Genomic DNA, 22,231 nt, shown 5'->3' on the forward strand with positions numbered 1-22,231 from the left:
AAATCATTGAACAATTAAACCTTGTTTCCTTCTTATACGAATTGCATTTCTCTAAAATATACAATCTATAAAGAATTCCTATATGCAAGTCAGGGTGAAGACAATTTCCCTTTGAAACCATTCTTTAGCATTTTTCCATCTCCCGTCCCCGTTTCTCCCTTGTGTATAACTCACACTCCTTACCTGCTGCACCAGTAGTGATCTCCACTGTACTGCTGGCTGGCCCCTGGCCCATCACGTTGAAGGCGTTCACCTTGATCTCATACGTCTCAAACTTCTCCAGGGAACGCAGCTCGTACTGCCTGACATTGGGGTCGTCCAGCATGATGGTAGTGAACCTGTCCAGGGTCGGCAGCTTACGGTACTGGATACGATAGCCCGTGATGGCGCCATTGTGGGTGTTGGCAGGCGGTGCCTAAGGAGAATTTTTGATATTTGACAAGTTGTTGGACAATTGTCCTGCATAGTCCTCACATAGCTATGATCTGTTGTGGTAAAGTTGTAACATGTTAAAAGAATAGTGGCACTGACATTCGTACAGTTACAGGGCCAACAGTTACTGTTAGTTTCATGTACAGAGAACTTACCCGCCAGATGACCTTGACTGAAGTAGTTGTGTACGGGTAGAAGTCAGTGATGGTTGGTGGGCCACTTGGAGCTGAAATGGAAAGAAAACGTTTGAGTCTGAGACCATCAGGCTAGCATGTCCCTTCACATACTACAGATAATGCTGAAGACAACAAACTTTACAGTGCTTCAACATGCTAAAGGTAACACTTAGAGATGTATGACAACAACACACAATCATCTACTTTGCATTTAGAACAATGCTTCTCAATTGAACATCCTGATGTAGCCACTTACCTGCTTGTAGAGTGGTGAATGTGTTGGACTCCAAACTCCAGTCACTTTCACCAATATCATTGGCTGCCCTGATGCGCACCTTGTAGGTGGTGTAAGGCTGCAGACTGGGTGGAAACAGAACAAACTTATTACTAATCAGCGCAAAAAATGTAGGTTACTCATTCCCCAGATACATTGAAATGGCCGTATGATTATCTACAGCTATTAGTACATTTCTATTACCTTTTTCATAACAGGTAAAAAGTGCACATCAAACAAACGAAAAGACTGATGTCGAAAAGAATTTACTACACATATTTCTTTCATACTTACTCGGTTAGGACATATACTGAGAGGGAGGGATCGACTCGTTCTGGCCGGTTGACCCACGGTCCGCGGGAGCCCTTGTACGTCTGTACAATGTAGTACCGAAGGGGAGAGTTTCCGTCGCTGCCCGGCAGCCAGGTCATCGTGGCCTGGCGGGACCGGACCTCGTCCTGAGGCACTGCAGGGCGGCCTGGGATGGATGGGCGATCTGCGGAGGTAACGTAGTGAGAAATGAGGAGATGTCAACAAGCTTGTGCAATTCTACCACTATTCTGTACAACTGTTCTGAAAGTATGTTTGCTAAGAACGTTGCTCTGACAGACACAAAGAAATTACCATAGAGAAAAGTTGTTGAATAGCATCAAAGGCCAATTTCTTACTAATCATTTTCTTCATATACTACTGAACAAAAATAGCACTAGTAACAACAAAGTGTGGTATCACTGAATTTTACTTGAATTCTGGAGAGATAAGTGGACAATACCTGAAGTTAAGTTCTACTTAAAACTCCAAGTAAACCTGTACTGCATGCTTTAAAACCAGGTAGAAAGCAGTGAGTTCATCAGGACTTACTTCTCCTGTTGGTGGTGTAGACCTGGACTGTCTCCGGGTCTCCCCAGCCGTGCCGGGTCTTGGCAGTAATGCGGAAGTTGTAGGTTCTGTCACGCACCAGGTTGGTCACGGTCAGGCTGCGGTTGTTCGCACCGACCGTCTGTTCCCGATAGTTCACCTGTCGTCTCCTTCGGTTTTGTGAAGAGTCAGCTAATCCATACTCCACCCGGTATTCTGGGTTCAGAGACACAACAATTAGCTTGATCTTCAATTTGTAACATGCACAAAATTGCAACATATAATGGTTATTGTCAAGTCCTGCTATAACCACACAATTACATGGCACTTACTCCTATTGCTTACTGCTGATTAGGTGATATTTGGGCTTGATCCATTATGAATATGAATGAACTTTACTTCTTGACAATAGTCCAGGCTACAATGTACAGTGACAACACTAAAAGACTAATCAGATCTATCCTACCTTTTCCTCAATTTTTATAGATACAAAATATTATCTATAACATTATAACACATAACAGTGACATGTGATGTTCAGCAATTCAACTTCAGCAGGAGAGTGCTAATACCTTCAATAACACCATTCGGTTCCTGAGGAGCGTCCCATCTCACAGTAACCGAGGCCGCGTTCCCAGCCGTGAAAGTCACTGAAGGGAACATGATATTTCCAGGTGCACCAGGAACTAACATGGACAGAACAAAGAGAACACAAGTTAATCAACATTACCAACTTCTCTTAGTGACATATTAAGCAAAGATACTTTTCAAACTGACAGTAAAGACATGCACATAATTTGTAAAAAAGCTGGTGTGTTACGCCAAAAGGCAGTTATACCGGCTATACAGATAAAGATACAGAACACATGTCAACAGAGTAAGTCACTTGGTGATCTGTGAATAATGTAACAACAGCTGAAACTGCAGAGGACTGACCATCATCCAATGTCTTGATAGTCTGTGGATCTGTAGGCACGCCGTCCCCCACCCGTGTGAAAGCCAGCACCTGGATGTCGTACTCCACAAACTTGCGCAGGCCGGTGACCAGCGTGCCGTTTGTGTTGTTGCCGTTCACCTGCTTGTACTGAACTTCTGCATTCCCATCCTCAGACTCTGTGTACATCACCTGTCAGAGAATTTCATTTAGTTAAATGAATAATTTCACCTTCCTTCATTCCCTAAATACAAAGGAAACCACTTACCAATCTAACAATATTACATCTATTCTGTATCTGTATCTGTATAGCCGGTATAACCGCCTTTCGGCGTAACACACCAGCTGTAGTTTTACTTTTGTACATGTAAGAGTTTGTGACTCATTAAAATGATTACAGTGTTATGGAAATTGCTATCTTTTTCACTTCAAAATCACAACTCTGTTCAAGAACAAACAACATCCCTGATATAAACAACAGTGGAAGTCTCTTGTTACCTTGTACCCGAGGATGAGTCCATTTTCATCACTCTCAGGAACCCTGCCCCAGGTGACGTTGATGCTGGTGGGATTGGCAGCGTAGGCTGACACAGGGTCAGGACCAGCTGAGGGAACTGTGGGGGAACAGAACATCACGTTACCAGAACCACAGCTGTGTAAAAAAAACACACTCATTTGCAATAATTGATACTAATCACCTGGACTAGACTAATAAGTCAAATCAAGAAATGGTGAACACTAACCTGACTCTCTTGTCCGCCCTACCGCAGGTTCAGTCCAAGGGCCACTGCCGACATCATTATAGGCCTGCACCTGTACCTCATAGGCCGTCCACTCTTCCAGACCCTCCAGGATAAAGTCAAATGCCCAGGGGTCTGTGGCGTGAGCTTGCTGGATCCGGGTTTCATTCAACTTGTTGTACTGGACAAGGTACCCCTGCATGGCACCGAACCACTCATCCTGGGATAGAGGCTGGGGGAGGGAAGAACTTTTAGTATAAACATATGCAGATGAATCTACTGTTGAACAAGTTTTTGTCACAAAGTGATTGCACTAACATTTGTAGCAAAACAAACCCTAAATTACAGCGAGTGGAAAAAGTCTTTGCAAACAAAACTACATGTGCAGAGTAACAGTTCATTTGATTAAGTCTGTAGAACCTGCAAAACTCTGTTTGAATCCTATTGGATAAATCAGACTTTATCTGTCTAAAGTATGAAGAGATGACTTACCACCCAGCGGACTCGAAGAGAGGTCTCACTGGCAGGAGAGAGAGTCACATTCCTGGGCTTGCCAGTTGGGGCTGTGTTAGAAAATAATTCAGATAAAAGATTTGTTTCCAGCAGCAAAACTACTTCTTCTTTCTTTAAAAAAACTGGTAGTCAACAAACCAAGACATCTGTTGAAATTTATATTGAATATTAGCCTGAAAGCAATCATGTTCAGAACAGTTAAAACTCAAGCATAATCTTGAAACAATCAAACTACACTATCACAGACCCAAAGGCTCAACAGTTTGACTGACCCTGATGCTTATCATATATATGACAGTATTTTACTTACGTGCTGAGATGGTCCGTACCCTCCTGGTTTCAGGTGTGTACACACTATCCCCCACCACGTTGGAGGCCTTCATCCTGAACACATAGTACGTGTACGGCCTGAGGTTGGGAACAGTCAGGGAAAGTGCGTTCTCATCGTTGGAGATGTACACAACCCTCCACTCCGGGTCTTCCCCAATCTGTGCTTCCACTGTCCACTCAATAATGGAGGTCTTCCCACTGTCACCAGGGGTGAACTGGATGTAGACTGAGTCTGTTGTCACTCGTGAGATGGCTACGTTTTGCGGAGGCTCTGGCCGCTCTGTGGTTACAGAAACATACTTTAATACTAGACAAACACAAAACTGTTTAATAGCACAAAACATATCTGTTATCTGTTAATTTTAAAGTGACTTGAAGAGTAACTTGTCTTGGTCCCTGTACAAGCCAGGCCTCTGCCCATTTTACCACAGTAGTCAGAGGTAAACTTAGGTCTGGTAGTTTACGTTAGCTGAACTTATTGGGTGATTTTATAGTACAAGCATGGCCTACAATTGTGCAAGTCATATACAGCAGGACTTAAGAACTACAGAACTTCTAAGATGTCATGATCATCATCAAGGATGACAGAAAAACAAGCAAGAAAAGGTACACAGAACCACCCTTCTCCTTTATTTCTAATTTCCCAGTCTACTGACCTGGAACTTCTCCTGAGGTGATGGTGGAGACAACAGCAGGTCCCAGCCCGACTCGTGTCCTGGCACGGACATCGATCTCGTACTTGGTGAGCCTGGTGAGCCCCGTCACGCGGTACTGCAGGGTGTCGTTCTCTATAGGGTACACCTGACGGGTGCTGGTCAGGTTAAACTCCTGAACACCAACCTCGTATCCTGCAGGCACAGAGAAGACCAAATTGTACCCCACAGTCATTAGATATTCAACACGGCAGCAGTAATTGTAGCAGATTACTAGCAATGTTTTTGAATCCACAACAGTTCCAATGACACTCTGACTCTTCAAGTTGCTTTGTTTTTTAACACAGGGTAAGCTTCTTCCACTAACATTGTTCATCTTCATATGTGATTGACTCAGTTGACTGCCTTACCGAGCAGAACCCCATTCACATCCTGCGGCTGCCTCCAGCTGACCAGGAATGACTCATCAATCACCTCAGTAAAGCGCAGCCGGTCCACTGGCCCTGGGTCTGGGGAGGGAGAAGGAAACAGTCAACAACTGCATGTGGTCAAAAATTACTTTATGTAATCATATACAAGATTCATACATAAGCTACACTCTAGCTAGATGTTCAAATCAAGGATCTAAAAATGAAGGCTTTTAAGACAACTATAACACACCTGAATTTCCAATAAACGATTAACAAAGTACATCCGATCCAAAGGTCAATTTTTTCCTTGTGCTCACAACAGAGATACCACACAACTACTGTAAGTAATACTTACAATCTTCCAGTGTTCGGATGACTTGTAGATTGCTGAGTGGACCATCCCCCACACTGGTGTAGCACAGCACTCCGATGCGGTAGCGAGTGAACTTGCGCATGTCGACCATGTATTCTGTCTGCAGGTTAGGTCCAGGCAACACCAGCTGGGTGATGTTAGCTGGATGTCGCAGCGGGTCCCTGTCAAACCCCCAGGCTTTCATCTATGGAACAATCAAGACATGCAAAATAAATTAAACATCTTTGAGGAGTTTGTTTGATGAAGCATAGTAATATATATATATCTTTAGTCAGTGGACTTTATCACAAAATTATTAATCCTCCAGAAACAGTACAAATCTTTAACTGAGTCAGCCATTATGCGGGTGCATTGCCTTTTTGGGGTTGCAATGTGTGAATGACATTGTCAAAAATGATTTGTCCTTATACACTGAAACATAGACAGCTTTAGACATGCCCACCTTGTAACCTTGGTTGATGCCATTGATGTAGGCAGTGTTGCAGCCTCTCCAGGTCAGCTCCAACACAGAAGAGTTCACGGATGTTATAGACTGGAGCTCAGGCGCTCGGGTGGGAACTATCAGATAGAGAATAATTGTTACACACTATATATATGATATACAGACGATAACCATTCTTTTTACACAGCATACATGTATGTCTGATGTTGTTCAAACACCGCTTTGTGGTGAATCTATACTTCTAGAACAGAGCAGGGGCTCTTAGACTGGCAATAGAGGAGAATGACTTTCACATTTTAAAAATGCACCAAAATGACAGTCGTTTGTACAACAACCACAGCTTCATCTTACCCCCTTCCGCTGTCCTCTGAGTGATAGGATTACTGTACACCCCGACACCCTCGATGTTGTAGGCAGCAATGCGAATCTCGTATTCCGTGAAGACGATCAGGCCGTCCAGCACGTAGCTGGTTGCTGCCGGATCAGTGATGTTCCTCTCGTCAGGGTAGGACCCCAGTCCGATGATGTTGTAGCTGATGATGTAACCATACAGGTCTCCATTCTGGTTCTCCTCTGGTGGAGCCTGCAGTTATACATAAACACTGTATCAGTACAAGTACAACCTATTTCAACAATGCCAGTCTGAAGTGATACAAACAATGTCAGCCACCAGAAGGCCCATTATTTGTCCTTGACCTTTGTCTTCCTACGAACTACAATGTACAGACATATCAAATACATGTATCAGCACAATCCATTACAGGCATTCTGAAGTTATGATGACTACAAATGTGCCAAAACACGCACGCACACATACAGAGACCAAAAACTCATTTTCCATGGAGGTAATAACTCACCCTCCACTCCAGCATGATGGACTCGGTGTCACGGGCACTTGCCAGCACCCCCTGGGGAGGAGCATCAGGTACTGCAGGAGGGGACAGAGAAGTTGTTAATGTTATGACCTCATGTCCACACCTGTCAGTGGTGCTGACTGTACAAAGGTCTGCAGGACTAAAGAGTTTCTTCCTGGGACAGTTATCACCAATGCATAACTAAGAAGCACTTGCTAAGTTATAGAATAGTGAAACATAAGCTTTCTTGGACATATCAGAGCACTAAACAAAGATACAGTGCAGGATACCTTCATTAGGCAGCCTGACTCTCGGTGTGGGGTCGCTAAAGGGTCCGTCGCCGATGCGGTTGACAGCCTTGATGCGGAACTGGTAGCCCATGGAGGGGCGCAGGTTCCGCAGCACCAGTCTGGTGGTGGCAGGGTCCACGCTGGACTGCATCACAGACCAGTCCTCATCTGAGGGGCAGGAGGACTTGGTCATGTGGAGAACACGGCCATATCTGGCACTGCAACATCTCAACAAACCTGTCACACAGCTACTGTCACGAATCATGCCACAGGTAAAACAACTTTCTCTTTTCAACCTCTTATATAAAGTTAGAACGTTATTCTGACCTCAGCACACTGGCAAGCTGAGTTAGCCCACACGAAAAAAACTCATGGTCTGTCATAGTGTGTGTTAAAAACAGGCAAAATAAAATTGTGAAAGCAAACTAAAAAAAATCACAAGAAATCAAAGTGCTTCACAAGGTTTAGGGGTGACAGCAGTATAAAGGGTTAGTGAGGTCACTTGACCTGAGGATGGACAGAAGGAAAGAAAGGCCAGGGAAGGATGACAGCACACTTACCTTCACTGGAGAGGGATGAGGAAGGAGAGAGTACAGTACTCCTTTCTGAAGGATACAGAATAACCCAGAAATGAACTTTCGAAGGAAACTGAATAGAAACTATCATATCATAAAAAACTCCTCAATGCAAAATGATCTGAGACATCCTAAGCAGAATTTCACTACCATACACTTGTATGCATTTCAATATTTTTGCAAAAAAATATAATGGTGACAATATACTGAAAAAAACATTCTGTGGATTGGCTTCATATCAACAGTGACTGCAGCAGAACTCCAGAGCAGACGTGCAGGAAACTTACTGTCCTCCTTGACCTCCAGGACAAACCTCTCGATGGGAGTGTTGCCGTCAAAGGGGGTGTCCCAGGTCAGCACGATGGCCCTGTTCTCCACAGTACTCAGGACAGCAGTAACAGCTGAGGGCTTGTGAGGCAGCTCTACAGAGGGTACAGGGAGAATGAGGAACTTCAAACAGAATGTTGAACAATAGATCAACAGTTAGAAATCCTTCTGTAGAAAGTACAAGCCCGTGGAGACTTGTGAGCAAGGTCTACTCAAGTGAAGATGATTTGTACCATCAATCATCGTACCATAGGATATTACTAGTTTTATTGTGGTAAAAACAGATGGAACCTTAAAAATGCACTCACCTTTCACCAGCAGGTATGCACTAGCCGAGTCATTTCCCCCAGCTGAGGTGACGTTACATGTGTATATCCCCACATCAGCCACAAACACAGATCTGATCTGTAGAGAGCCCTGTGCAGTGATGATGTAACGACTGTCAGGTCGGATGGGCTCCCCATCCTTCCACCAGGACAGGTGGATGGAGATACTGGTGTCGTGGGACACACCACACTCCAGCACGGCCGTCTGACCCTTAATAACCTCTGTAGGGTCACGTGGGGGTGATGTGATCTCTGTTTGAACTGAAAAACACAAAAATGTGTCAATACATACATCACATCATTAGCTATAAAGATCTCTTGTCTAAGGTCCAAGTCATGACATTATGAGTCCGCATCGTAATGAGTGAAGCATAAATTCTCTGACTTTATGTTGTTTACATGGGCCCTCCATTGTCAGTTTTTATATGCTACTAAATCCTAATGCTGCAGACACAAAGGGACAATACTCACTCTGCACAGTAAGTGTGGCATTAGCGCTGACAGAGCCTATGGAGTTGGAGGCAGTACACCTGTAGCTGCCACTGTCCTCCTTCCTGGCAGGAGAGATGAGCAGCTCACCAGACTGCAGCACCATGAACCTGCCTGACACCGGGCCATCTGTACTGCCCACCTGTACATCATCTGTAAGCAGTGAACAGGAGAGCACCACATCAGGAATATCCTCCTGCTAGTACTATTCTATCCTTGTTATTTCACACATGCTAGTTGGGTTATGACACACAACATCATATTTGAAATACGGTCAGCATCAGTGTTACTGCCAGATGTTTTGGCATCTTTAAACTGTGTCTCTCAATATCCAATATATCCTTGTTAGAACATCAACATATCGTCCAAATGTGCCCAAGTGAATAAAAATGATGTTTGCAGTATATGTTTCTCCAGTTTTGAGTTGAAATTTGTCTCTAAAAATGTGGAAAATAGCATTTCATAGAACTAGAACTTTCTCTGGGGAGTATGCCCATGAACGACAATAGATTTTCTGTGCAGAATTTGATTTTCCCCCTCCCATATGACCATTCTTTACCATTCTGGCAGTAATATCAATTAGCATGCACACATTGAAAAACAACTTGTTAAAAATCATTTGGACAAACAAGCAGCATCCTCCTAACAGGGAAAGTAGTATTAGATCAGCAATGTTATCACACTAGAAAACAAAAAGTGCGCACTTTCTATATGATACAAACACATGCAGTTTAGATAAGAGACTATGTTAAGGGCTAAGTTCAAGAAGTGCCAAACACAAACACAAACAAACAACACACAAAGGAGGTTCAGAGTGACAGGTGAGTCATGCATTTAACACTGGTGAACCTGCCTGTAAGGGTCACACTACCCAGGACAGCTGCACCTGTGGTCGGTGTGGCACAGCAGAACACAACGGTCACTCTAACATGTACTACATTACGTGTACATTTCCAACAACTATGGGGTAATACTCAACATTGTAAACTAATGAAGGTGAATTTAGTAAAAACATAATTGTTAGAAATATTTGTCTGTCCTAAAATGGTAACATTTCAAAGCCTATACTGCTTAGATGGTTTAACTGTCTTGATAAAAGTTGTTATTGAGAAGTTACATTCTACCTGCTGTGGGACAGGGTACTTCTATATATATTTCATCTATGATAAGACTAAGAGCATTGAATATCAAATGCCAACCTTTATAGAATGAACCATTATACACATCATTTCATTGAAAGAATTTTGCAGCAAATAATCTCAACATTAAGGCACATCAAGGACTCAAGCATAAAATAACTAGAGAAAATTAGATCATGGTTGTCAAAATGAAAACTTTTCAATTCTACATTTGCAAATATCAAAGTACATGCGCTGCTGTAAGAATTGCTTTCCAAGCTCACCTTTGTACCATGTGATGGTCGGGCGGGGAGCACCTTCAGCAGAACACCTCATCCGAGCCACACTCCCATCCACCACTGACGTGGGGGCAGGAGGGTCGATGATGTTGGGGGCAATGCCTATAGACAGAATCATCAGCCATCATTACAAACACTCCTAATGTCAGGTTGTTTTGTGACAGATATAAGAAGGACATTTTTATAAGCCTAGTATGGAGGGGATAATGACATACCATACCTTGGTGAATTTTCTACCTTTTCATCACTCAAATAGGCATTAAGTTAACGCCCAGCTGAAATCGCTATCTATCTACCCAACTCATACTATGGTAAGGCATAGAAATCTTCTTCAGCGTCAAGCCATTTGGATAAAAAGATATCATCCTCTATGCTGGTAATACACTACTGACTGGACTGGACATACAGTGTTTCTCTGACTAGTTCAATTGCAACTTGTTGCTTCTTTTGACATGCTTAATGGAATGCTACTAGATGTAAGAGTTCCTGAATCTGGGAATCCTTGGAGTATCTAATGCGAAGAGATATCAGCACAACAGGCTGATAATGGACATAAACATTGGACTACTCACGCTGGTCTGGTGCATGGGTGGGTGGGAGGATGGAAAGGTGCATGCAGGGAGAGAACGAGACAGAAAAAACATCTCAGACAAACCATTCCCCGAGCATCAACCAATCACCAAACAACTTCACAATTAGAGTGGCGTTAGAATCAGGTTTTAGCAGAAGGAGAGAAAGAGCAAGGCTACTTGCTAGCAAAGCATGAATGCAGAAACATTAGCCAAGTTATATAACAGCCGAACAAGGTTGTTAGGTACAGTTTGGGACAGCAGAATTCTGAGGGGAAGAAAAGAGATGACAGATGAGTTATGTGTCAACTAATATGTCTATTGCTATGGTTGTGTTAATAAACCCTACGCAGGCAAACTGATAAAATGTAGGCCCTAAACTTCTATATAAATGTCCCTGTCCAGGGGTACAAAAAAAGTTTAAAAGCAGAGCTGATGTTAAACAGAAATCTACCCTTCATGCCACACAGTTAGGATGCATACAAGTAGCTAATGAGAGCTTTATGAAGTATATGCTAGAACTTACAGAAGTGTAAGTTTGCTATCAAGACCTTTTCTGAAATTCTACAAAACTGCAATGGATCAGTAATGAAGGAGAGAAAACAACAAATATTAATTGATGGAAATGAAGTAAAACAAAATTGAAAGGAACGGATGAAATGTCTCAAATGTTGTTGAGTCACAGGCATCTCCACTCACTCTGTACAATGAGCCTGGTGGCGGCATGCACGCTCCCCTGGGCATTCTCAGCAAAACACTGGTACATCCCCTGGTCTGCCTCGCCCAGGTTCATGATGCGCAGTGTCCCGTCCGTCTGCACCTGGTACTTGTTGCTGCCTGAAAATGACGCGATGTCCACGGCGTCGTAGTACCATTTGATGGTAGGCTGGGGTGTGCCGGTAGCCTGGCACTGGATATCTGTGGAGTGGTCCAGGTTTCCTCTCCTTTCAACGGGCGGTCTCCGATAGAAGACTGGTTCATCTACAGAATGTCAAGACAAAACCTGTATCACATGTATGCATATTGTTTTTCCTATTAATTTTGTCTTCTGAATTCCTGCCTTTAGCAATACAAGATGATAAGCACGCCAAAAAAGATGATATCAAGCAGTCCTGTGACAGTAAATGTACCACCCTTAGCTACACATATTATGATGTAATTAGCTATATTTTTTACAAATACTGATATGAAAACAGTCATGCTGCCGGCACCACTAGTACTGACCATAGATGGTGAGGTTGGCGTAGGCTGAGGCAGGACTGTAGGAACTCCCGGCCAGTCTGGCCTCACACTTGTAAATGCCCTCGTCACTGTCCGTGGGGAAGTTGATGGTCAGTTTCCTGTTGAAGTCGCTCAGACCAGAGGTGACCACCTGTCCATCTTTCTTCCAGGTGATGGTCAAGCTGTTGATGGGACTGTACAGATAGATAGAACAATCAGACTACAATCCTTTTTCTGTTAAACAACCCAAGATGTTCTTTCTGACAACATAATGCTAGATTAAAGAGACAGATTTCTAGGAAATTTGATACAAAAATGCATGTTACTACTTACTTGGCATTAGGCACACATTCAAACACTGCTTGGTTGCTCCCCCTCTCCACGTTCTGGTCTATAGGCGGGATCACAATGGTGGGCTGGATCTGTTGGGTGGAACTCACAGACCCTGAGAAAGACAAAAGAACATAACATGCATGAGGCATCTATTTATGAAATACATGTACCAATATTCTCTTCATTGAAATGTATTCAAATAACAAGATATACATGCCAAAGATAATCATGTCTGATTTTTCATACCTCTGTCAGGTGAGTACATTGCTTTAGGCAACTATTCTTTTGAAAACAGTATTATCTTGAAAATACCTTTAAAAAGGTTGCAGTACTGCAAATGTCTGCTAGGTGGACTCATTGAAAAGTTGCTTGGTCTTACCCCAAGACTTCTTTCTTGTTTCCAACCAAGATGGGATTGTGACATCCACTCCCAAATATAACAGTCTACTGACATGCTGTCATAATATATCAATTGTTCCTTTGTTACTATGTAGTTTATGGATAACTTAAGATACTCACCTCTAACACTCAAAGTAATGACCTGACTGAATCTGTCTTCAGCGGCATCGTCGTTAGAAGCCTTACACTTGTACTGTCTGGAGTCAGACCCTGACGAGGACAGCAAGACCAGCCGACCATCCACGGTGATGAACCTACAGGACAATGGTTTGAAATTAGTCTTTCAATTTTTTTTCATCATTCACTAGAGTGTTTCCCTATGTGAAATCCTACAGCACGGATATCATGAATTACTGAACACCTTGCTTAAACAAAAATTTACAATATAGTTAAAGGCAATTCATAATAACATAAGAAAGCTGGACTTACCTTGTCCGTGTGTTGGTCACAACCTCAGTGTTGTCGATGAACCATGAGTAGCGAGGTACAGGGACACTGTCTATTGGAGGGCAGCTCAGTACTTTGGGCTGCCCTGCATCCACCGACTCACTGGTGGGGCTGGAGGGAAACTGCCCAATAACTGAAAAAGGGTAATTCAATAAAGTTCATTGCAATTTCATTCCACAGAGAATATTCAATCTGTTGATTCTTAAGCTAATACTACTTCCCAACTTAACCTTTAAAACTATTAGTAAACAGAATATGTATCAAATTCAAAAAGGTGGTTTCTACTTTGTTATTGTATTCTTGAAGTGTGGTCAGTATACAAAGGTACAAAAGAGTCTGTCATAAAACTACTTCAAGGCCACCCCTTACATCCTTTCCAAAGCACCCCTACCCCTGACATACTTACAGGCAACGTCCAGTTGAGCCTTCTTGCTGAGCACCATTCCGACCTGGTTCTTGACAATACAGCGGTACTCTCCTGCGTCGGTCTGAGGGGACACATTGGTGAGTCTCAGCCTGGTGCTGGTACTGAAGCCTGTCCTCTCCTGTCCGTCCTTCAGCCACCTGTACTCTAGAGGACTGCTGCCCCCTCCCACACATGCCAGGTTCTTACTGTTCCCTTGCAGAACAACATCATCCTCAGGCTCTGTCTGCACTGATGGCCCTAACAAGTTATCTGGGACAGAACAGCAGAAGACATAAATTGTTGAGTATTGCGTTCAACCAGTCCACTAATCTATCTTTTACACAGTTAGGTACTGCAACATGTCTATCATGAGTGGTCTAGACAACAAGCCTTTGCTGGAGAAATTAACCCATATCTGTTATAAGTCAGGTGATAAAGCAGAGACAAAAACAGTTATTATGGGGACCTATAAAACAGGAATCAATCTCATATCTTAATTGAAAAAATTCCATTCCACATAGGTCAATTCCAGGGGTAATTGGTTAAGCATATAAGAATGACATATATGAAATCCATATCGAGGTCATGACCTTGTGAAACATCATGTTACTGGAGCATATATCCTGTACCTGGGGCAGTAATCTATACCATATACATCTGCTCTGTGTACTCAGACTACAGGCTGTACTAATGATAAGGAACATGACAGAATAACCCTTCACTATCACATTTTATCTCTCTCTAGCTGTTCTCATAATTATGTGGACAACATTTAACTCTCTGCTTAGTCAATATGATAACACTGTGATAATCAGACTTTTATCTTCTAAACAAACAATCTAAGTGGTGAAAGAGGGCGTCATCTTGGTATACCCAATCTGCCTAAAATGGTACATTTCCAAATTTCCAATACATGCCCGTTTAAAAATTACAGTGTATTATTATTTTTCTTATAACAAACTTTGAAACATGGTTCATGTCATACTTGTGGACATAGATAATCAATAAATCATAACAAGCTATCTACAGGCTTGCAAGGGATTATTTCCAGGTCTGACCTACAAAACACACCTGCCACAGTGAGATATACCTTGCTAATTAGACAAGCTAGGCTAACCAGTAATGTAACAATACTGACGATCCAAAACTATACAAACACTGCTGTAGCCATGAAGAATGGTTTCCCCATCAATCCCTATATATATAACATGGCATCTGTCCCAGTTTTGTCCAGAAGGAATCTCAGGAGAAACTTTATCAAGATGACCTCTGGCACTGCTGAAGTCTCCAGTGGCAGCTTTCCTTACATGTTTACATCACAATTATAACCGCCTGTTGCTACTGTACAGCAACGACTACCAGATTTTCATTGTTATAACAAACATGTTATGAAGATCAGTATTATGAAAAGCTTTGTATTCAAATATCTATTTCAAGTGATGCTGGCAACAAATGACTACTGTAACTTTCAGCATACCTCCCCATTGGAAAATAAACAGAAACAGATTATTTATAGACCATCTATCAAAAGAAAAGTTTTAAAGGTATCTGTGTTAAGAGAAAGACAATAACCACAAATGATATCTTATAGTTGAATATTAGAACAATATGAAAACAAGTACAAATTATTCAAAAATTATTTATGCAGCACGATTTTGAGTTTTTTTTTCAAATATTCCAAGAAATTCAGGCTAAACTTCTTGTCACAACTTCTGTCTAATGTAACAATGCCTACCCCATTGAAAACTTATATGAAACACCCTCCTCAGGGGTATCAGCTGTCCACGTCTAGTGCTCATACACAAACACAGGAGCTCTACTTGAAGAAGGCTGCTGAAAGAAGACACAGGGTTGCACATAGCTAATGGAGCATTTAACCCCAAAGAAAACAACAGCAAAAAGCTTCTTGTTGTCCCAGCTTGGTCAGCTATGTCCAGGAAATATTGCTGCTGATAAAGTTGCATGTCGACTATTGACTGAGGACACGTCCAGTCACATGTCTTATGTGTAGTTTGTTAAAATCATAACATCAATATCATAACTGAGACTTTGTGGTACGGTTTTAGTTGGACGGTTATGATTTATTACTGGTAGATAGCTCTGATTCTTCATTGTAATTGCTCAGATAGAAATTGTGCTCAGAAGTAAATGACAACCTCTAGCAGCAAAAAGCATGGCCAACAACATGCAGCTGTGATATAAAGGGAAAGTAAAGCTTGGTGTACTGTATAGGAACCTGTACAGTCCTTATACAGTGGTAGGCTAGTATTACTGGCTGAAAAAGCTGTCAAGCCTTGCCTGGAAGGGATTATGGCTAGGTCAGATTCTTGAAATACAAGTGCTAAGTAGAAACTTCCCTCCGAACTTGGGGGCACGCGTTACAGCCACCCGGTTTGTTTTATTGCTAAATGTGTAGTTAATATTCAACCCTGTGCCTATTATCCTGCAGCCAGATTTTTATCATGTGCCCTTCTAAGCAACCTGGCAAAAGTCCAGATATTTGTATGAACAATCATAAATCATGTGAACTTATTGACTTACAGAAGGTCTGTAGTAAAGTCTATCATGAAGGTTACAATATTTGCTTTGGACAAGACCAAAGGTATTTCTTTTGATCCAAGCCAAATACATGAACTATGTTACAAAGTCCTGGTTGTACTGCTGCTGTTCTTGTGCCCCGAGGATCACAACAGTCAGCCAAGTGAGCTGTTCCCACAGAGAACAGGCCAGAGGTCAGCATAGTTCACAGGAGGGGGCAATGTACAGAAATACCTGAGGTGCCATGGGCACGCAAATCTGTCCTGGGAGATAACACATAGCACAACATTCTACAAATTTCAGCTAATGTTTCACACAAACATCTGTTTATATAAACAGGCAAGACCAAAGAGCCAGAGCCCTTATCTCTGCATGATTCATAATTAAGTATGCAATAAATCATGATGAATATATAATCCATGTCAGTTTTTTTGGGGGGGGGGCATGATGATAAGCTTCCAATAAAAAAGGCAATGACAAAGAAACATAATAAGACACAACAATGACTATACAAAAGTGTGACCTATGTCAACCACTTGTATTGCGCATATCCGCATACTCGTATAAGTCATTCGTATCATTGATGATTTCAACGAAAACTAAATCTAAGTCAAAGAGGCAAATTTTGCTGAAGCCATTTAGGTAATTGTAATCATCAATCAAGCCTGTATCCCCAGAGCCTGCTTGACTATGTCTACATACAATAGGGGATCTATGACAACATAATACATATTCACTGACAAGGCAGTTGTCTTGGATATCCACTGGGAATGTAAACAAACTGTAGCCAATCATGATAACATCTGTTGTTCTTTGTACCTGTCTTATCATTTATACATGTTTATGATGTTATGTCCAAATACTGCAAAGCTGAAATTACCATAAAGAATACTAAAATGGCAAGAGAGGAAACTGGCATTCCTAACTCATGACAAAATAGGTATTAGATTACATGCAATACTTCCACATGTTACAACATACCAATAATGGCTTTAATTATACATAAGTTATCCAGAATGATTTCCGTATGTCTATGCCACTGACAATCAATGATCAACATTGTAACTAGTGATCACGTCTTGGCAAGCCAAAGGGGCATGTATTGGCACGTTCTCTGTTTACCCCAGAATGTTGGCAGTGGTAAGTTGCAGGATTGTGTTCCAGAAGACAAACACATACAACAATACTCTAGTTATATAACTATGGATTTTTGTCACTTTTGTCTTGAACTTCCTACTTTGTTTTTCTGTAGATGGGCCTCTGCCACTTCCTGTTCTAATTTGTCATTCCAGCACAAAAATTCACACTTACACTCAAGGACATCAATAACAACCCCCTTCTGCAGTTGACCCTACCAACCAGGCAAAAAGGTCCAAATACAATAAGGTTTAATCTGGAACTTCAACACTACAAATATAAAATCTGCCAAGGATGGATAGACATATTTGCTAGGTGGAAGGTCATTGGACTATATGTCCACGACCTTGTCAGAACAAATTTCCTAACGGAAACAGAGCAGTGTAAATGTAGGCATGAGGAAGAAAATCCTGGAGTTCCTGGTAATAGAGGAAGTCTTAGCACACATTAGTTCTACATGATTGGTGTGAAGGTGTGACCTATAAGTGTGACAGGATGTGTGTGGGAGAAACCATGGATCAGCCACTGTTGATTCTGTGAGGGGAAAATAAACTGTACCAGCATAGACACAGGCACAGATTTGCAAGTGCTTGTCTCTCCCACTTACATGTGGTGGGTACATACAGTACTGGAGAGAAATTCTGTTTATCTGTTATCAGCTGAATAGACATATAGAGTGAAGGTCATTCTTGTTCATACTTTTGCAAAGTAGAAGGAACATGAAAACATGTGGTAGTGCCACTAAAAAGACTTCATTTGATAAGAAAATTCCTTCCTGAATAAATTATTCAAAACAGTCACGCATTGGTTACACGTACATTATTGGACAACAATTAATGTTTGTACCCAGTTCTTGAACGTACATTACATCAAGTGAATTCCAGTTGTACCTGGTAACCAGTCAGAATGAAAAGAAACACAAACAAGTCAGTCCTACATTGTGTACACAGTGCATACCCAGCACAATAGTCCATCCCTTTGACTGGTATGGTGGCTGGATGGCGGGAGAGTTTAGATGAAATGTGATCACTACCACACAACTTTTTCCTAAATTTCAAACGATGACTATCTACAACATGCTAGTTTTCACTCATACGTTTATTTGATATTCAGCAAACTTCATAATGTCCAGACTCAAGTATGGCAACAAGAGGTAAACAGATGCCTGGCTGTGTCAAGGACAATTACGAATTAGCATTATTCTTCCCCTCAGAAAACTCTTAGCAGATTTCCAGCTGACTTGTCTTTCATTGCTGACAGCAATGCCAAGGTTGAAGACCTCCTGTAAATCTGGCACCACCACCACCATCTGGAGCCTGGTAATTTACTGACTCCACAAATTCAATTCCCTTTCAAAATCCAATACAGAAATTAGAAAATTATATGGGGGGCATATGTGCATTTTTATCTACACTAGCATGTGAAAATCTGCAGCATGTCATGGCTCACATTCTGCTATCATCTCTGATAAGTAGAGTCTAATACTGGATGACTGTATGATCCAGTTAGGATGTATACCTGTCTGTATAGCACTCTATACAAACTAATGATGTGGCTTACCACAACAGATGTACTGCCACTGGTGCAACAACTTTCTAACAGACAAGGAAGATATAAAATCAGGGCCATACAAAATAAACTCCTTTTAGTTTTAGAAAATTTTGAAAGAATTTCTGGCTGTTCCTTTTGACTGGAATCCATCACGGGCAAGATAGAGGACCCTTATGGGAGGCACATGGGGCAGAAAATCAGCAGTAAAAGTAACCATGTCTGATTACACTTCCAGATGTTTGGACCCATCTTCATGATCTTGCCTTCAGCTATACATCCCCAAACCAGGTCAAAAGTTGAGATAAGGGGTCAGACCTCAGTACCTGTCACTGTTCTCAAGGGCTCCTGGTGATGATGCTAGTTATGCAGGTAAGAACAAAAAACAAAAAAATGTTTGACTTGATTTAAAAAAAAATGTCCACATTTGATGATAGCTGACCCACTGTTGCCTGCACAAAGTTTTACCTTATATGACTTGGATCCCAAATATCAACATCCAAATACACATCATGGGAAATGTCAGTGGAAGTGGGAAGCCTAACAACAATACACATATTTGACAGGGATACAACCAAACAGCCGCTCGTATCAATCTATCAACATATCCACATATGTGCAGAAATGCCTTACCAAATCTGTCATCTAAATGAAGTACTAATACTCTACTTCATCAGACACAGTAGTGACTAACTGCTGACTGGGAATGACAGATAACCAGATGTAAACCTATCGCTGGCTGATGAAATTGTGGTTTGGGAGAGAAGTGGGTTGGGGGTTACCACAAGGTCACCGCTGCTATCTAAATAGTGCAGATTTGCCCCAAGCCCTCCCAAGGGATTCCAAAGATATATCAGAGCTGACAGACTGAATGGTGTAGAGGCACTGAATCACAATGGACTGGGCTGATTTAACTATTCATTACATCTCAATTCACCTGGTTGAACTTGTTATATGAAGTATACCGTAATCCGATGTAACACTTACATTACAAAAACAGTAGAGTAGATTGAGGATTCTTGCCACATAACATCCAATTTCACATGATAGCACTGTAGTGCTTGTTTGGGTCAATGTTTTGAACAACGCTGTCATAACACTGCTAATCAACCAGTTTAGATTTCAATGCATGAAATCACATAAGGATTAGTTATGAAACAAAATGCCACTGCAATGATGAGTCATTTCAAAATCCACGAATAGGCTTTCTGTTCTGAAGAAAAACATATTTTTTGTCCCTCATTCCTTGCTTATAACAGCCATGAAATCACTCATCTCCTATGTTTATGTCTGTATGTCCTAAAATTAGTTCTGCACATTAATGCACTGGGAAAGACAGAGAGGGAGGGTAACTCTTAGTAGGTAACTCTATTCATTATGAGGTTCTGAAAGGAGAAACCCCATAACTAATAACATTATATACTGTGACCAATAGATACAGGCCTGAACTAGGCTGCAAGGGGTTAGAATTACAAACATGCATTACTGGAACAAAGATGGTCCTAAAAACACAGTTTTGTAAGGCACACAGTAGAACAATCAAATACTTTTGGAGGGGCAGCAGACAGTTAGGGCAGTTGAGACATAAAGAGGTTTTGGAGGGAAACACAATCTTGAACAATTCAAACTTTGTTGTCTTCCTTACTGATAGTCTTATATAATATACTGCCGCAGTGTACATGTACTTCAAATCCAAAGATATGTTTTCAAGTTCGACATAGAAAAAGCAAACATGCTCATTTCATGGTGTGGTTAGGGAATTCAGTATAGACACTAGATCTAAAAAAAATCTGTAGCTCAAATACAAGGGTTGTTATTCAGTGGCACTGAACCTGAGACATTGGGGCCGTGTCTGGTAGCGTGGACTATTCACCACACGCCTCACTGTTCTTCTGTTCTTGAAGGACATGGCTTTGTAAATTATCTGTGTTGTCAGACTACATGATGAATTGGACAGCTCTACTTGGTTAACATGACCCAAACAGGTAGAAAGTACTTGAAGAGGACAATGAAATATCCCGAAAACTACTTTGACCATTTCTAGAACTATCTAGGTGCTCCAAATTTTACTTTGTAAAATAACTGAGGCAACAAACAGGTACTGTAAGTCTAACTACTGTATTAGTGTATATCATGTGATTTCTTCTGTAGACAGTAAATGCAGTTGTCTGTCTGAGATCCTGTCTGTCAATCTCCCTGACTCAGCATGTAAGCTATAGTGGACAACCCCTAATACCATAATAATGAAGGGCTACTGCCTGATAATTGCATGTTCCTGTGTGTTTGGTGTTCCTTGTAAAAGAAGCCCAACAACAGCCACAATAATAGTGTTTTGTTTGGATGAGAACTACCTGGAACCTCCAGTTATCTGCACAAGTATGTTTGCTTTGTTACCTCTGGTATCTGCTTTGCACGCAACACAAATATATTGACAAGTGAAAGATTATGATTAGCTGAAACTTTAGTGTGTTATCCTTGAAGTATAATTTCCACATACTCTGTATTAATATTGTAAAATCCTATCTGTATAACTATCATCAATATCTAAATTGTTTCCAATCTAAGAATGAGGATCAAGAGGTAAGTTCTGGTGACAACCTAGAACCTTGATGGTCATAAAATGATAAAGGGATAAAAAATTCTTCATTTTCAAAACAAAACCATTTCATAATCATAAGAATTTCCAATTTCCAATGAATTCCATGCGTGATGGAAATACAACCTTGTCCTGTGAGTGAGTATCAGACTACAGTAAAATGTACAATACTGGAGTGGTATATGGCTTTTCTAATGAAAATTCATGTTTTACAAAACACCTCAACACTTCTGGGAATTGCCTCATTTGAATGCCAAATGAAACATAACAGGATGTTGTTGGTTGTGAAATGGCCTAATTTCACCAAATTTCCACATGGAAGACCTCAAATTAGACACGATACGACAATATCACCTGTCCACCTGCCTTGTTTCTTATTTTATTGCATTCATTTGTGTGGACACCCTAGATCATAATGTAATCAAACATTCCTGCCATTTCATTTTGTAGCAAAATTCAATCAGCAATTTTGTTCCTGACCATAAACCAGTAGAAAGCACATTACGATGTCCTCTGTAGGCCTGGTAAATTGGATTTATATAAGATCGTATGCATGCCCCAATTCTCATTCACGATTGGAAGTAAGAGAACAGAAACAGTGTATTTCTTTGTTATAAACACATC

General features: G+C 41.3%; 1 protein-coding gene across 5 annotated transcripts in view; it reads right to left on the reverse strand.

Moving 5' to 3' along the window:
• Positions 1 to 14,055, reverse strand: part of LOC109484602 (protein sidekick-2-like) — a 23,247-nt gene extending 9,192 nt beyond the window's left edge. For 2 of the 5 annotated variants that reach the window (XM_019787952.1, XM_019787932.1), the window contains exons 1-28: positions 13,789 to 14,055; positions 13,365 to 13,515; positions 13,056 to 13,189; positions 12,537 to 12,648; positions 12,207 to 12,397; positions 11,682 to 11,963; positions 10,399 to 10,515; positions 9,850 to 9,882; positions 8,979 to 9,149; positions 8,490 to 8,768; positions 8,142 to 8,276; positions 7,840 to 7,884; positions 7,280 to 7,447; positions 6,993 to 7,063; positions 6,487 to 6,718; positions 6,136 to 6,251; positions 5,676 to 5,877; positions 5,321 to 5,419; positions 4,914 to 5,105; positions 4,238 to 4,537; positions 3,907 to 3,977; positions 3,418 to 3,646; positions 3,173 to 3,288; positions 2,677 to 2,866; positions 2,313 to 2,426; positions 1,744 to 1,956; positions 1,177 to 1,378; positions 865 to 968 (exon numbers count right to left, since the gene is read on the reverse strand). In XM_019787952.1, the coding sequence (XP_019643511.1) occupies positions 865 to 968; positions 1,177 to 1,378; positions 1,744 to 1,956; positions 2,313 to 2,426; positions 2,677 to 2,866; positions 3,173 to 3,288; positions 3,418 to 3,646; positions 3,907 to 3,977; positions 4,238 to 4,537; positions 4,914 to 5,105; positions 5,321 to 5,419; positions 5,676 to 5,877; positions 6,136 to 6,251; positions 6,487 to 6,718; positions 6,993 to 7,063; positions 7,280 to 7,447; positions 7,840 to 7,884; positions 8,142 to 8,276; positions 8,490 to 8,768; positions 8,979 to 9,149; positions 9,850 to 9,882; positions 10,399 to 10,515; positions 11,682 to 11,963; positions 12,207 to 12,397; positions 12,537 to 12,648; positions 13,056 to 13,189; positions 13,365 to 13,515; positions 13,789 to 13,825 (4,306 nt within the window). In that variant the 5' untranslated portion in view covers positions 13,826 to 14,055. Of the gene's footprint in view, positions 1 to 183; positions 416 to 587; positions 659 to 864; positions 969 to 1,176; positions 1,379 to 1,743; positions 1,957 to 2,312; positions 2,427 to 2,676; positions 2,867 to 3,172; positions 3,289 to 3,417; positions 3,647 to 3,906; positions 3,978 to 4,237; positions 4,538 to 4,913; positions 5,106 to 5,320; positions 5,420 to 5,675; positions 5,878 to 6,135; positions 6,252 to 6,486; positions 6,719 to 6,992; positions 7,064 to 7,279; positions 7,448 to 7,839; positions 7,885 to 8,141; positions 8,277 to 8,489; positions 8,769 to 8,978; positions 9,150 to 9,849; positions 9,883 to 10,398; positions 10,516 to 11,681; positions 11,964 to 12,206; positions 12,398 to 12,536; positions 12,649 to 13,055; positions 13,190 to 13,364; positions 13,516 to 13,788 lie in introns of all 5 variants that reach the window. The other 3 variants (XM_019787944.1, XM_019787960.1, XM_019787967.1) reach the window with 3 other exon arrangements.
• Positions 14,056 to 22,231: the final 8,176 nt, after the last annotated feature.

Source organism: Branchiostoma belcheri, unplaced genomic scaffold (assembly GCF_001625305.1).
Source record: "Branchiostoma belcheri isolate BF01 breed outbred unplaced genomic scaffold, Haploidv18h27 scaffold11, whole genome shotgun sequence".
NCBI lineage: Eukaryota > Metazoa > Chordata > Leptocardii > Amphioxiformes > Branchiostomatidae > Branchiostoma > Branchiostoma belcheri.